The sequence below is a fragment of the Drosophila novamexicana genome, unplaced genomic scaffold (genome assembly GCF_003285875.2).
Source record: "Drosophila novamexicana strain 15010-1031.04,08,12 unplaced genomic scaffold, DnovRS2.1 tig00000121-arrow-pilon, whole genome shotgun sequence".
Taxonomy (NCBI): Eukaryota; Metazoa; Arthropoda; class Insecta; order Diptera; family Drosophilidae; genus Drosophila; species Drosophila novamexicana.
The window spans coordinates 2458714-2471081 of NW_020824773.1; the positions used below are offsets into that span (position 1 = coordinate 2458714).

At 49.2% G+C, this 12368-nt stretch overlaps 2 protein-coding genes across 2 annotated transcripts; one reads left to right on the forward strand and one right to left on the reverse strand.

Annotated features, from left to right (window-relative positions):
• Positions 1–130: 130 nt before the first annotated feature.
• LOC115758112 (nuclear pore complex protein Nup214) lies at positions 131–6642 on the forward strand. The gene is made up of 9 exons (XM_030698636.1): positions 131–336; positions 440–531; positions 605–743; positions 804–2557; positions 2612–2793; positions 3198–3539; positions 3601–4880; positions 4945–6430; positions 6494–6642. Exons 2-9 carry the CDS (start codon positions 496–498, stop codon positions 6516–6518), a joined length of 5244 nt encoding a protein of 1747 aa, XP_030554496.1. The 5' UTR covers positions 131–336; positions 440–495; the 3' UTR covers positions 6519–6642.
• Positions 6643–7976: 1334 nt separating this feature from the next.
• On the reverse strand, positions 7977–11756 carry LOC115757976 (tyrosine-protein kinase Shark). The gene is made up of 6 exons (XM_030698457.1): positions 11578–11756; positions 11417–11493; positions 10685–11101; positions 10091–10624; positions 8795–10031; positions 7977–8730 (listed from the first exon to the last, which is right to left on the reverse strand). The coding sequence occupies exons 1-6, from the start codon at positions 11660–11662 to the stop codon at positions 8237–8239; spliced, it is 2844 nt and encodes a 947-aa protein (XP_030554317.1). The 5' UTR covers positions 11663–11756; the 3' UTR covers positions 7977–8236.
• Between the last annotated feature and the right edge of the window lie 612 nt (positions 11757–12368).

Here is a 12368-nt window from a genome sequence, read left to right on the forward strand (position 1 = left end):
GTGTCGCGAAAAGTGTGGCTATGCGCTATCGATTTTCGATAAGCAATTAGCAACAGCTGTTGTGCGGCATTGCCAGCTCAATACAAATTTGCGGTTTTCCAAATGATTTGAATTTGCTGTCACATCAAATTAATACAAGAATTAATTTTGAACAATAAGCACATGCACTAATTAAATACCCGTACAATTTAATAATTGCTCTTGTGGTCAAGTAAACTTATATGGAAAATAATTAGTTTATAATTTATCGAAAGTGACGATTGTAATCGATATCAACGCAAGTACCATCAGTTGTTTTGCGATTCAGCAGCAACGCAAAGTTTGCGAATTTATTTGGTTAGTTCATTTTTGTTATTTCTTTGTGCAAAGAGCAGTGTCATAATTTTATGTTTAATTTAAGTAATTGAAATTTTGTTTATTTACTGGAAAATACTTGCAGCGTGCCCATAAAAGCGACGCAGCACGTGTTCAGGTGACGACGCTGCTATCGAAAAAATGGCGCAAAATGCACCTAATTGTAAAGATACACAGGTATGCAAATCGGCGTAGTTTTATAAATGTATGCATACATTTTGACTGATTTTGTTGTGTGTGTACATTACAGGAGATACAATTCAAATTGCATGACAAGTTTGTGGCATTTCGAAAATGCGGCGAGCCGCGCAGCAATGTGAATTTATTGGCTGTCTCCAGCAGCCGTGGACTACTTTTTGCCGGCAATCCCAACGCGCCGGAACTGAGAGGTATACGTGATGCTTTTTGCTAGATATTCTGAGATCATACTAATCCTAAGTATTTGTTAGTTATAATCATCAAAGATGTAGCCGCTGCCAAGACGTGCGGCAAGCAGCCGCTCGCACGTCTCGTGCCGCTGCCAAGCATACCAAATTACATGTCCTGCAGCGCCGATGGCAATCTTCTGGCCATTAACTATACGCAGCCAAATGGCAACAGTCTGTTACTCATCTATGCAGTGCAATCCTTTATGAGCCCAGAGCCCTGCGTTTTATACAACATACGCATGTCCCCTGAGGACTATGTGTATGCCGTGCAGCTGCTGTGGAATCCCGTGCTGCCCAACAGTTTGGCTGTGGTGCTTAGCAACGGTGGCTTGGCGATGTACGCGCTTAAGGATGGCGGAAACTTTGAGCTTCACTCGCTGGACAAGAGCCAGCAAATCAAATGCGGCTGCTGGTCACCCAAGGGCAAGCAGCTGGTCCTGGGCTTTCCCGGCGGTCGTTTGCAGCAATTCAAGCCGGATCTGACGCCCGCCAAGACGCTCGCCTGCCCGCCGAATGTGCACGATGCGCCCTTCGATACGATTGCCGTACACTGGTTGTCTACTTTTCAATTTGCAGTTGTCTTTCTGCAGCATGGCGAGGATTGCAGCCCGGCATTGTATGTGATAAATGCACCCAAGGCGGGCGCGCCCACTTATACGAATTACTACGACATTTGCTATAGCCTGAATGGGCCACGCAATCATCAGTTCAATTTCACGCATGTGCCGCAATGGAATCTGTTGTTGGTCAGTTCGGCGAACGGCGTAGAGGTGGGCGTACTAGCCACCACGGAGGCGGGTGATACGCCCAATTGGCAGCAGTTGACGCTACTGGACGAGGCGCGCATTGAAATGCCGTTAAGCGAGGCTACCCAGGATGAAACATTCCCATTGGGCTTTGCGTATGATACCTCCAGTACGCATCAGCTGAGCATCAATGAGCAGCAGTTGCCCAGCATGCCCATGGTGCATGTCCTGGGCACCGATGGCACTTTGCTCGCCTTCAATTTTCTGAATCTACAGCCGGGCGCTGCCTCTGTTTGCTCGCCGCCGCCGCCCTTGGCTGATACTTCAGGACAATTTTGTGCGCTGGATGCGCTACTGGGCGCTGAGGAGCAGTCACCAGCACCGCCAGCAGCAGTTGCACCACCGGCGACCGTAGCTACTGTGGAGGCCAACACGCCTGCGCTGTCGGACATTTCCTTTGCCTTTACACCCAATACTGTTACGTCGACACCGGCGCCCATCAAGGATAAGCCGCCCTCGTTATTTGCTGGTTTCGGCAATGTAAGTAACAAAGGTCCCCCCGCTTTTGGCGCTCCCGCTGCTCCATTGAACTTTGCCGCTGCTCCAGCTAAACCGCTGCCTGCGCCCAGCTTTGGCGGATTTGGCGCACCCAACACGGCGCCTCCGCCAACTGGTTCCATGTTTAGACTTCCTGCTCCAAACAATGCACCCAGTTTTACCAATCTAGCAGTGGACAAACCGGCTCCTGCTCCTGCTCCTACTGCTGCATCGCTACCAGCTACAACGACAGCAGCTGCTGCTGCAACCAAGGCAAACAGCAACAAGCCCCTTTATACGGTACCGCCTACTTTCACGCCCGTGGTGACCGCTCCAGCTGCTGCTCCAAAGCCGCCGGCTGCAGGCAAGAACTCGGAGTTTAGCGCTGGGGAAGTAGACGATGTCATAGTGGAGATCATGAATGTCCAGATCAGCGCATTTAGCGAGCAAATCGAACAGCAAAAGCAACAGACCCAAGCGCTGCTCTCACAGGTGAGTCATTTACAACTTGTTTTATATGCATATGATAATTTATGTGCCGCGCAGATCGAGTCACCCTCCACGATCAAATTCTATGCCAAGCGGCTGGAGGATCTACAGGAGCTGAACGATCAGGCCAACGATGTTGACTTTGAGCTGGATGTCCAGGGATTGCGTCATACGCTGAGCGAAGCCTATGCCATGATGGCCGAATGCCGTGCCAAGCTAGAGGTCTATAGAAAGCCAGAGTAAGTGTCTTTCGAAATTCTTCATTTCGATTTCAATTGAATATTTAATTTCGTATATCAATCAATATTTGATCAATTAATTCCAAATACTATATTTCATGGTACCCACTGGTTCCATTTCGTCTTGAATCCGTAAATCTGAGATCAGGCATTTAGTCACGGCTATAACGACTTAGTTTCTTGTCCTGATCAAAAATATATGGGGTATATATACGCATGGATCTTTAACTGTAAAATATATGAATCTTCAAGACGGTAATAGTAGAGTTTACATCCAAAGTTGGCCGTGAGACTCCCTTTGTCTATAATTTCTGCACCTATTCAATCTGTATTCTGCAGATATTTAATTCTCTAAAATTATTACTAATTGATCCCATCCTTTTAAATTTGTTGCCTCTTTGCAGCATTACGCGCCTGATGACGTCCACCAATTTTGATGCGGCGGGTCGTCGTCTGCTGTCGCGCCTGCAGAGCTATGTGGCCGCCAATGAGGCGCAGCTGCAGCTGGCTCAGCAGCAAATTGATGCACAGTGGGAACAGTATCAGGATGTCCTGCGCCGCAGTTCCAAGTCGAAAATGCATATGCCCTGCCTGGAGGGCATCTATCAGCGTTTGACGCGCCTGCAAAATATGACATCCGATCAGCGCATCACGCAAAACAACATTAAATCTAGGCTCAAGGAACGCGGGCTGCTGCAGTCCGCGCTGCTCAACCAGGAGTCCAGTCGCGTGCGCACTAATGAGGCGTGAGTATACACAATAGATACCATTTGGTTGGTCTGGACTTATTTGTTCCTTCTGACACAGCGTGGACACACTAGCCGACTCCATACTCTCAATCACCCTCAACCAGGCGGTGGAAACCAATCGCGCCAAACTGTCGCAGCAGAAATTGCAATGCATACGCCAGTTGCTGCAGCAGCATAATGTGCACACAATCAGTCCACAGCGACCGGATCGTGTGGGTCTCAAGTCTGAAGTCATATTGGAGACTAAACTGAAAGCGGAGCTCAAGAAAAAGACAGCAGCGGCGGCAGCAGCAGCATCAACTGCACCTCCAGCCAGCGCCAAGCCAGCGGTGGCTCACAAAGCTACTCAGGCAGCTGCGTTTGCATCTGGAGCACCACAGCTGGCCAAGCCCACCGCTTCCAAGCCCGCAGCAACCGTTGCTGCCATTGAGAAGTTGCACAGCTTGCCAGTGAGCGTTGTCGCCGCTTCGGCACCTGCGCCTGTGCCGGCAAACTTTAGCTTCAGCCAGAGCAGTCCATTTGTTAAGACCACTGCGTCCACGGTGACCACAACGACACTAAGCGCGGGCGAGGTCACCAAGCCAACAACATCCTTTTTTGGTGGCACCTCACCCTTCAGCTTTGGCGGCGCAAAGCCCATGTTGCCTATCGGTGGCCTAAACGCGGCGCCCAAGCCCCAGACTACGGCAACGCCTGCGCCCAATCTCTTTTCAGGCTTTGGCAATGTTGGCGTGGATTCTGTCAAGCCTAAAGCAACATCGGAGCCGCCCAAGGAGGCGTCTGTCAAGCCTGTGGAGGCTAAAAAGGATATGACCGCACCTGTGGAGCCAACAGCTGCAGAGCCCGCCAGGACTGCAGCACCAGCTTCCACTGCAGCACCAACTGCCACTGCAGCCAAATCAGAGCCAGCTGCTAAACCCTTTACGTTTGCTGGCTTTGGCAACAATGCGGGAAACACCATTGGCAGCAACAGCTCCACTTTTAGCTTCGGCGGTTTTGGCTCCTCGCTGGGCAACAGTGCAACACCCTTTGCACCTCCAGCAGCTGCCACTACGCCCGCAGCTGCTCCGCCTGCTGTTGCTACGACGACACCAGCTACCAGCAGCACGGATACCGTTGTAAGTAGCAGCAGCACTCCCGCACCAACGCCCACGCCCAGTTTGACAGCAGCTGCTGTGCCCGCCGCAGCCAGCGATACGGCCAGCACCAGCAGCGTGGCCAGCACCATAAGCACCACTTCTTCGGCTGCATCTGTGACCAGCAGCAGTGCACCGCCCGTTGACAATCTCTTTGCCTCGATTAATATATGCAAGCCGCAGACAAAGGACAGCACAGCAGGTCGGATATTGATGCACTGCGTCAGAAAGAGGTTTTAATTAAACTGAGTTTATGTAATCCACAGATGCCGCACCGCAACAGGCCAACATCTTTAGCGGCTTTGGTCAAAGCGCCAACAGCACGTTCCCAGCTTTGGGTGCAGGCGGTGATGGCAGCAAGAGTTTATTTGGCGGAGGAGTCAGCGTCAGCGCCGCAGATACCACCACCAGCAGCAGCAGCAACACATCAGCAACAACAGCAACGACGACGACAACGGCCACCGCAGCAACAGCTGCAACGACAATAGCGCCAGCAGCAACAGTTGCAACGCCAGCAGCAACAGTTTCAGCGCCAACATTTGCTGCCGCCGCAAGCAACGCAGTCAGCACAACGAACGCAGCTGCTGCGCCAGGCAGCAAGTTTTCCTTCTCGAATGCGTTCAGCAGCCTGAACACGGCAGGCGGCACACCCAGCGGCTCACTAACAGCCACCAGCAGTGCTACATCCATTACGAGCAATACATCCGGTTCCATTTTTGGCTCTGCCAATGCCTTTGCGCCCGCCACAACGGCCAGCAGTCCGTTTGGAGTAGCTGCCGCTGCTACTGCGCCTTCTGCTGCAGCCACGCCCACTGGCAATATTTTTGGCAATGTGCCCAAGCCGGAGGCGAGCGTTTTTGGTGCTACCAACGCAGCTGCACCACCCAGCGGGCTCTTTGCAGCAGCAGCTGCGGGCAATCCCTCCCCATTTGGCAGTCCTGCCGCCGCGCCAGCTGCTCCTCCTACTGCTGCTGCCAGTTCCGGCGGCAGTATCTTTGGTCAGGCTGCCGCCCTTAAGCCCAGCGGCTTTGGTTCGCCTGCTGCTGCTGGCGGCTCCATTTTTGGTGGCGCTGCGAACACGGCTGCTTCACCTTTTGGCGGAGGCGGTAGCTCCATTTTTGGCGGCGGCAACAGCGCACAAAGCTCACCGGCCGCTGCGCCATCGGCTTCCGTTTTCGGTCAGAGCGTTTTTGGCCAGACCTCGACTTCTGGCAGTGGTGGCAATTTGTTTGGCGCCTCGCAGCCACAGGTACCGGCCTTTGGTGGTGGTGGAGGGTCCATTTTTGGTGGTTCTACAAGTACTTCCTCGCCAGCTGCCTCAGGGGGCTCCATCTTTGGCGGCGGCAGCTCTGGTGGTTTTGGTAGCTTTGCCCAAACAAACCCCACACCAGGCGCCTTTGGCAGCGCCTTTGCCCAGAGCAGCGGCTCAGTAGCTCAGACGGGATTCGGCTCTCCGCAGCAGCAGACTCAGTCGCCAGCTGGTGCTTTTGGCGCTAAGCCCGTATTTGGTGGCAGTCCCGCCTTCGGCGCGAGCCCCACGTTTGGCGGCGCACCCACATTCGGCAGTCCCAAAGGCTTTGGCTCGTTTGGTGCCAGCTCCGGGGTCGTAGCACCGCCAGCTTTTGGTGCTCCCGCTAAACCTCCGGAGGGGAACATCTTTGAAACGCTGGGCGGCACCGACACAGGGGGCCTGTCCTTTGGTAACTTGGCTCAAACGGGCAACACCAACAACCAGAAGTCCACCTTTGGCGGGTAAGTCTTCTCTCGTCATCTTAATTGTGTTTCCATCTAATAGTTATCGTCTTTCATCCACAGCTCCTCCTTTATGACCTATCGTTAATTATGTTTGTTGGTCCTCGTTGATTGAATTAATGTAAATTGAGTTAAATAAATTTTGATTATCTATAAATTAAAATTTTAGTAAATTGTATGCTGGACTCCCAAACAGGTGAACACGGAGCGATAAGAGATCATTTGGCACAGTAAAATCTATTTTTCTAAAATAAAATAAATGTTTAAATTGTTTCTTAAAAAGTTGAATTTTTCTTTGGTGGTTACGGGATTATTTTGAATTCATTTAAAAATTTTACCATTCGGCTTGCCCCTTGCGCATATGCAATGAAATTTTTTTGACCGCCGATCTTTTTTAGAGAAAAATAGCCATAACTCGGCCATATCCTTTTAGATTTCAAAAGGACTTGGTGCATTCGTATTGTTAGGACCAGCTGCAACGATCTGCATCAAAATATTATGGGGTCATCTAAGAATTCGGGACTTGTCAAAATTTTAGTCGCGGGCCGCATGAAAACAGGCCAAAAACAGAAAATCCTTGATATCTCGGCAACTACAAGGTCAATTGGGACAATTTTTGTGTCAGTTGATAGGCCTGGCCCATACAATTAATTTGACACAGGACTCGTCAGGATACGCAAGGATATGACCGAGTTATAGGAGTTTTTCGGTTACAAAAATTGGCATTTTATTTCAGCTGTTTGAAGGACTTTCGTCCTTGTGGTTGTCAATTCTTAATCTGGAGGACAAGGACTATCTACTGACCAAAGGACATCCGGATAGACCTTTAAATGGCCAAGTTAGCCCGGATTTTTTGTATTTTGGCCAATTTTGCGACTAAACCCCCTAGGAAAAATTTGGGTGCAATTTTTGGTGGAATCCTGTAAATCCTTAAATGCCAATCGATAGTACTGCTTCCCAAAAGCCCAACAAGGTATATCCTTTCGATATCCTTAAGGATATGACCGAGATATGGCTAAAAATAGAATGTCCTTTATAGAAAAATAGCCATATCGAAAGCTACAAGGACGACTTCGATGTCCTTTGGCTAGTTGATTGTCCTGGTTCATACCATTTTTTTGACACATGACTCGTCAGGATCCGCAAGGACACTACCGAGTTATAAGCAATTTTGTTTTTTCAAAAATGTCCTGTTGCCGTGGCTCCCTGAAGGATTTTCGTTCCTATTATTGCACAGTCCAAATTGGCAGGACATGGGCTTTCTGTTGGCCAAAGGACATGCAGATTGTCCTGGAAATAGCCAAGATATGGTCACTTTTGTGATAAATATAATGAAGCATCCTTATTTAGAAAAAAAAAACAGCTCTCTAAAGGACATTGTGCGTTAAGGCTGTCCAGAAGGACCAGCTTCAATGATTTGCAATTATAGGTTATACTTATAGGAAAGGAAAATCATTTTCAAGTCTCCAATAAAATGTCCTTGCCGAAAGCGACGCCTTAAAAAGATATGCATACAAAATTATATTGCATAACGGGTAATTGTTATAATATAATGTAAGGCACTTGTTCGCTATTTGACACAAATTTTTCACATAGATATAAAATACATATGTATATGTATGGTACAAGTAGATATACAGATATATAGAGGAGACTCACAGGATACCAGCTTGGATATGCTGGCAAAGATGTGAGCCACAAAAACAATAATACGTTAGATATCTGGAGTCAACCAAGCCAACAATGAATACATGGAGTATGTGTAAAAGAAATTGCACGTTTGTGGGAGGGGGATGAGTAGTTGCTCTAGATATGCACCGATTGCACAAGCTCCGGTAGATTCTGATACTCGGGATCGCGACTGAAGAACTCCATAAGATAGGCAAAGGTGGGCCGCTCCCTCGGGTGATAGTTCCAGCAGCTCTGCATCACCGCATAGATGTATGCTGGACACATGTTTGGCTGCGGCAGACGCTGTCCACTGTCCACCAGCTTGATGGCGTCCACATTGCTAATATCCCCATATGGCGGTGCGCCCAGCGCAAACATCTCCCACAATGTGACGCCAAAGGACCAAACGTCGCTGGCATGCGAGAAGATGCCATTGTTAAAGCTCTCCGGCGCATACCAGCGTATCGGCCAGCGACCACCTTGGGTGAAATGGTACTCATCGCTGCCGGCGCTCAGCGAACGCGACATGCCAAAGTCACTGATCTTGGCCTGCTGCCGGGAGGTCAGCAGTATGTTGCGTGCGGCCAAATCGCGATGCACAAAATGCTGCGTCTCCAGATAATGCATGCCTGTCAAGGAAATAAACTCGTTTAGGCAGAAGGAGCAAGTGCATCATTTATAATACTGGCTTACCGCAGGCTATTTGTGATGCCCAAAGCTTCAGCTCGTAGTTGACCTTCATCTCGTCGCTGTGATCGAGTATGTACTGTAGCATCGAGCCCAGAGGCGCCAGCTCCTGCACCATCATAAGCATATCCCCCTTGGAGATGCCAATTAGTCGCACTATGCACTTGTGCTCCAGACGCATCATGACGGATGCTTCGCGCAGAAATTCCTGCTTGTTGAGGGTCTGCTGCTTCTCATCGCGCAGCGTCTTGATGGCCACCTCCAAACGTTGCACTGGTTGCACGCCCGGCAGCCGCAGCCATCCCCTGTAGACGGAACCAAACTCGCCAGCCCCAATCTCGCTATCCAGTTCCAGCTGTTCGTGATGTATTAAGAAACGCTGCTTGGCCGCCTCTAGCTCGGTGCTGTTTAGTTCATTGGCACCGCCGCCGCTGACGCCGCCGCTACACTTGCGTTGCAAATAGCCCGCCATTTCGCTCTCCGCGGAGCCAGTGGATATTATGGAGTCCAGGCGCGACATCTGCTTGCCGCTGCCATCCAACTGCTGGAGCGGCTGATCCAGCAGCATGTGCACATCCATTGTGGGCAAATAGCCATTGGCTGTGAGTGCAGCGGCACGTTCCCGCTCAATGGCCACATCGCTCTTGGTAAAATACTCTACTTCGTCCTCAGTCTTATTGGCAATAGGCGGCATTTCAATGGGCGTATTGTTACGTGGCACATTATACACTTCACCGGCGTCCACATTGAAATTGCTGAAATCCGTGGAGAAGGAGAGATTTTTCATGATGGGTGCCGCCGCCTGCAGCTCCTCATTGGCTCTGGCTGCTGCCATAATGCTGACGCTGCTCTCGGAATCGCTGCGTTTGCTCTTCGATTTGGACTTGCGCAGGCTGTTCATATCGAAGAGACTCTTCTTTGGACTGACTATGCGCAGCGTATTGAACATGGAGCTGCTGTTCTCCTTCTGTTTCTTCTTGGTTATGGTCAGAGCGGGCACGTGCGCCTGATGCATGGATCCGCTCGGATGCGGACTGAGCGGTGTGCCGGGCGCACTATGATTGTCGCGTTGCTTATGCGTGGCACGCGGTATGGTGGCAAAGGAGGGCAGCTCCGGTTTAGGCAGCGGTGGCACGGGATACTTTAGGCTTACCGGCAGGCCGTAGGAGAAGCGCATAAAATGCGCCACCAAGTGCTCCAAGCTGGGCCAATAAGGACCATCGTCGATGTACAGAAATTTCGACTTAAATAAATATAAAATCTTATTGAATTCAAATTATCTACCAGATTCTGTCTACATACCCCGCTGGAGGTCAGCTTGTTGCCGTTCTGATAGAGATCCGCTTGTGAGATGAGAAAGTTTTTGGCCACCTGACCACTGAGCAGCGTCAGCACATAGCCCGCCGCCGCGGGCGATTCCGAGTAGCGCACCAGAAAGCAGCCCGACGTGTCCACCGGCTGACCCGTAGCCTGCTGCTTGCGCTGCAGCTGGTGAGCAAACTGTTGGAGTATGGCAACCGCCTCGTCCCGTTTCAGTGTGCCATGGTACCAGTGCTCGCGGCTTGTGCTGGCCGGTGGCAGCTTGTAGTCGAGCAGAAACTGCTCGACAGCCGTCTGACCAGCCTCCTTGGCCAGATCAAAGGGAAACTCGCCGGAGCTGGTGCGTGGCAGCAGCGGTGCCTGTGCCGCCAGCAGTTCTTGCACTGCCTCCAGATTGCCATGCTTGGCCGCCTCGTGCAGCGGCACATGGCCGTTTTCAATGTTGCGGCCCTGCACGTTCGCCTGGGCGGCAATCAGCGTGCGTATAAAACTGGCGGGCTTCTGGCGACAGGCGTACTAAAAAAACCAGAAAGCAAAAGGTTTAGAGAGCTGTGTAAGGAGCGCGACTCTACTCACATGCAAAGGCTGGTAGCCAAAGGAGTCCGAACTGTTCACTTGGACGCGCGCATTCAGCAGCAGCTTGAGTATATCCTCATTGCAATTGAGTGCGGCCAGATGCAGCGCCGTCTGGCCATCCTTGTTCTTGGCATCGAAATTCCGATTGCCACACTTGAGCAGCTCGAAGACCACTTTGCTCTCATTCTTGCTGGTGGCACGATGCAGCAGATTGGTCACGCCCTGGCTGCGTGTATTGTGCGGCGGCGGATCGCCTGGAAGTGGCGACGATAGCTTGGTAACCAAGCCATTTGGCTCCTGCTGATAGTACTTCACCAGCGTTTCCAGGCCGTGCAATATTTTCGTTTGGCCCTTGTCATCAATGGAGAAGAACGCATCCTCGCCGTGACGTCTGATCTGATAGTGACAGACCTCGCCCTGCAGAAATGCAATTGGTTACACACACACACACATATATGCATAGAGACAACCTGTTGTTATGCCCTGTAGCCATTGAAAATGGGTATATTGGTTCAGTGCTAATGTATGCCACAGGCAGTGGCAGTGTACACTATACACTAATCAAATTTTCGCTTATATATCAACCTTTCGTTTTTTCGAAATCGAAAAATATCAATTTATACCCTAGCTATTGGGCCACTTTAAAATTTAAGCCGATCGGTCATAAGCGCAGCAGTTACAGGGTATCTACAGGCCGTGCAATCTGAACTGGAGCACTTGTGCGTCATTTACCTGATAGAACAGACTCAATACAAAATCGCCAGCTGCCGTGCTGCTCTCACGCACCAGAAATGTGCCATCCTGGTAACCTGCGACAATTAGCACAATAAACAAATTATTAATTGAATTTTCTTACTGTTTGGGCGATTCTTGTAAGTCTCTCTTGTACGCACCCTGTTTAAGCAAATCGTCGGCGGCCTCGCGTGTCAAGCGGCCGTGGTACCATTTCATTTGATCATCACGTGGATATGCTGCCATTTAAAGTCCATGCAATCTTTTTTAATACAGTTTAAAATATAAAAATATATACACTTATTGATAAAAATAATTATCAGCAATTCTGCAAAAACGCAGTGTTGCACACTAGAAAGCAATCGGCAGACAAAAAGTTATCGGGATCGTCAGCTGGCACCTATCGGGCGAGCACTATTAATCGGCGGCATCAATAGGTGGCAACGCTGGCAATTGCACAACGCGCGCGCAATTCACTTTTCAATTTAAACCGTCTTTATTAAAACAACTTTTACATTTACATTCACATCGCATGTTTTTATATTTAGTGTTTTTTTTTGTTGTTTGTTTTCTTTACTTTTTTTCAATATATTTTTGTTTTAGCTGAGAATGATCTACTAAAAACACAGTATTAAGTTGTGTGCGATTATGATTAGTTGATTTGTGTCTCATTCTGTTCAATACGTTGTTTATATATGTATAATTTGTTTTGCTCTCATTTTAGGTTATGTGAGAAAAATCTTAAGCTTAAGCATTTAAAAAACGACTACAGACTATGAAAGAAAAGTTTAAATTATTAAATATAAACATTCAATGTCAGAAATGTATGTTTTTTGCATTAATTTAATATTATAACTATGTGTATGTGTGTATATATAATTGTATAGATTTATTCTCTGCATTGTTTATAATGTACAAAATAGCAAAGCAAACGCATTTTCTTGGTCATTTT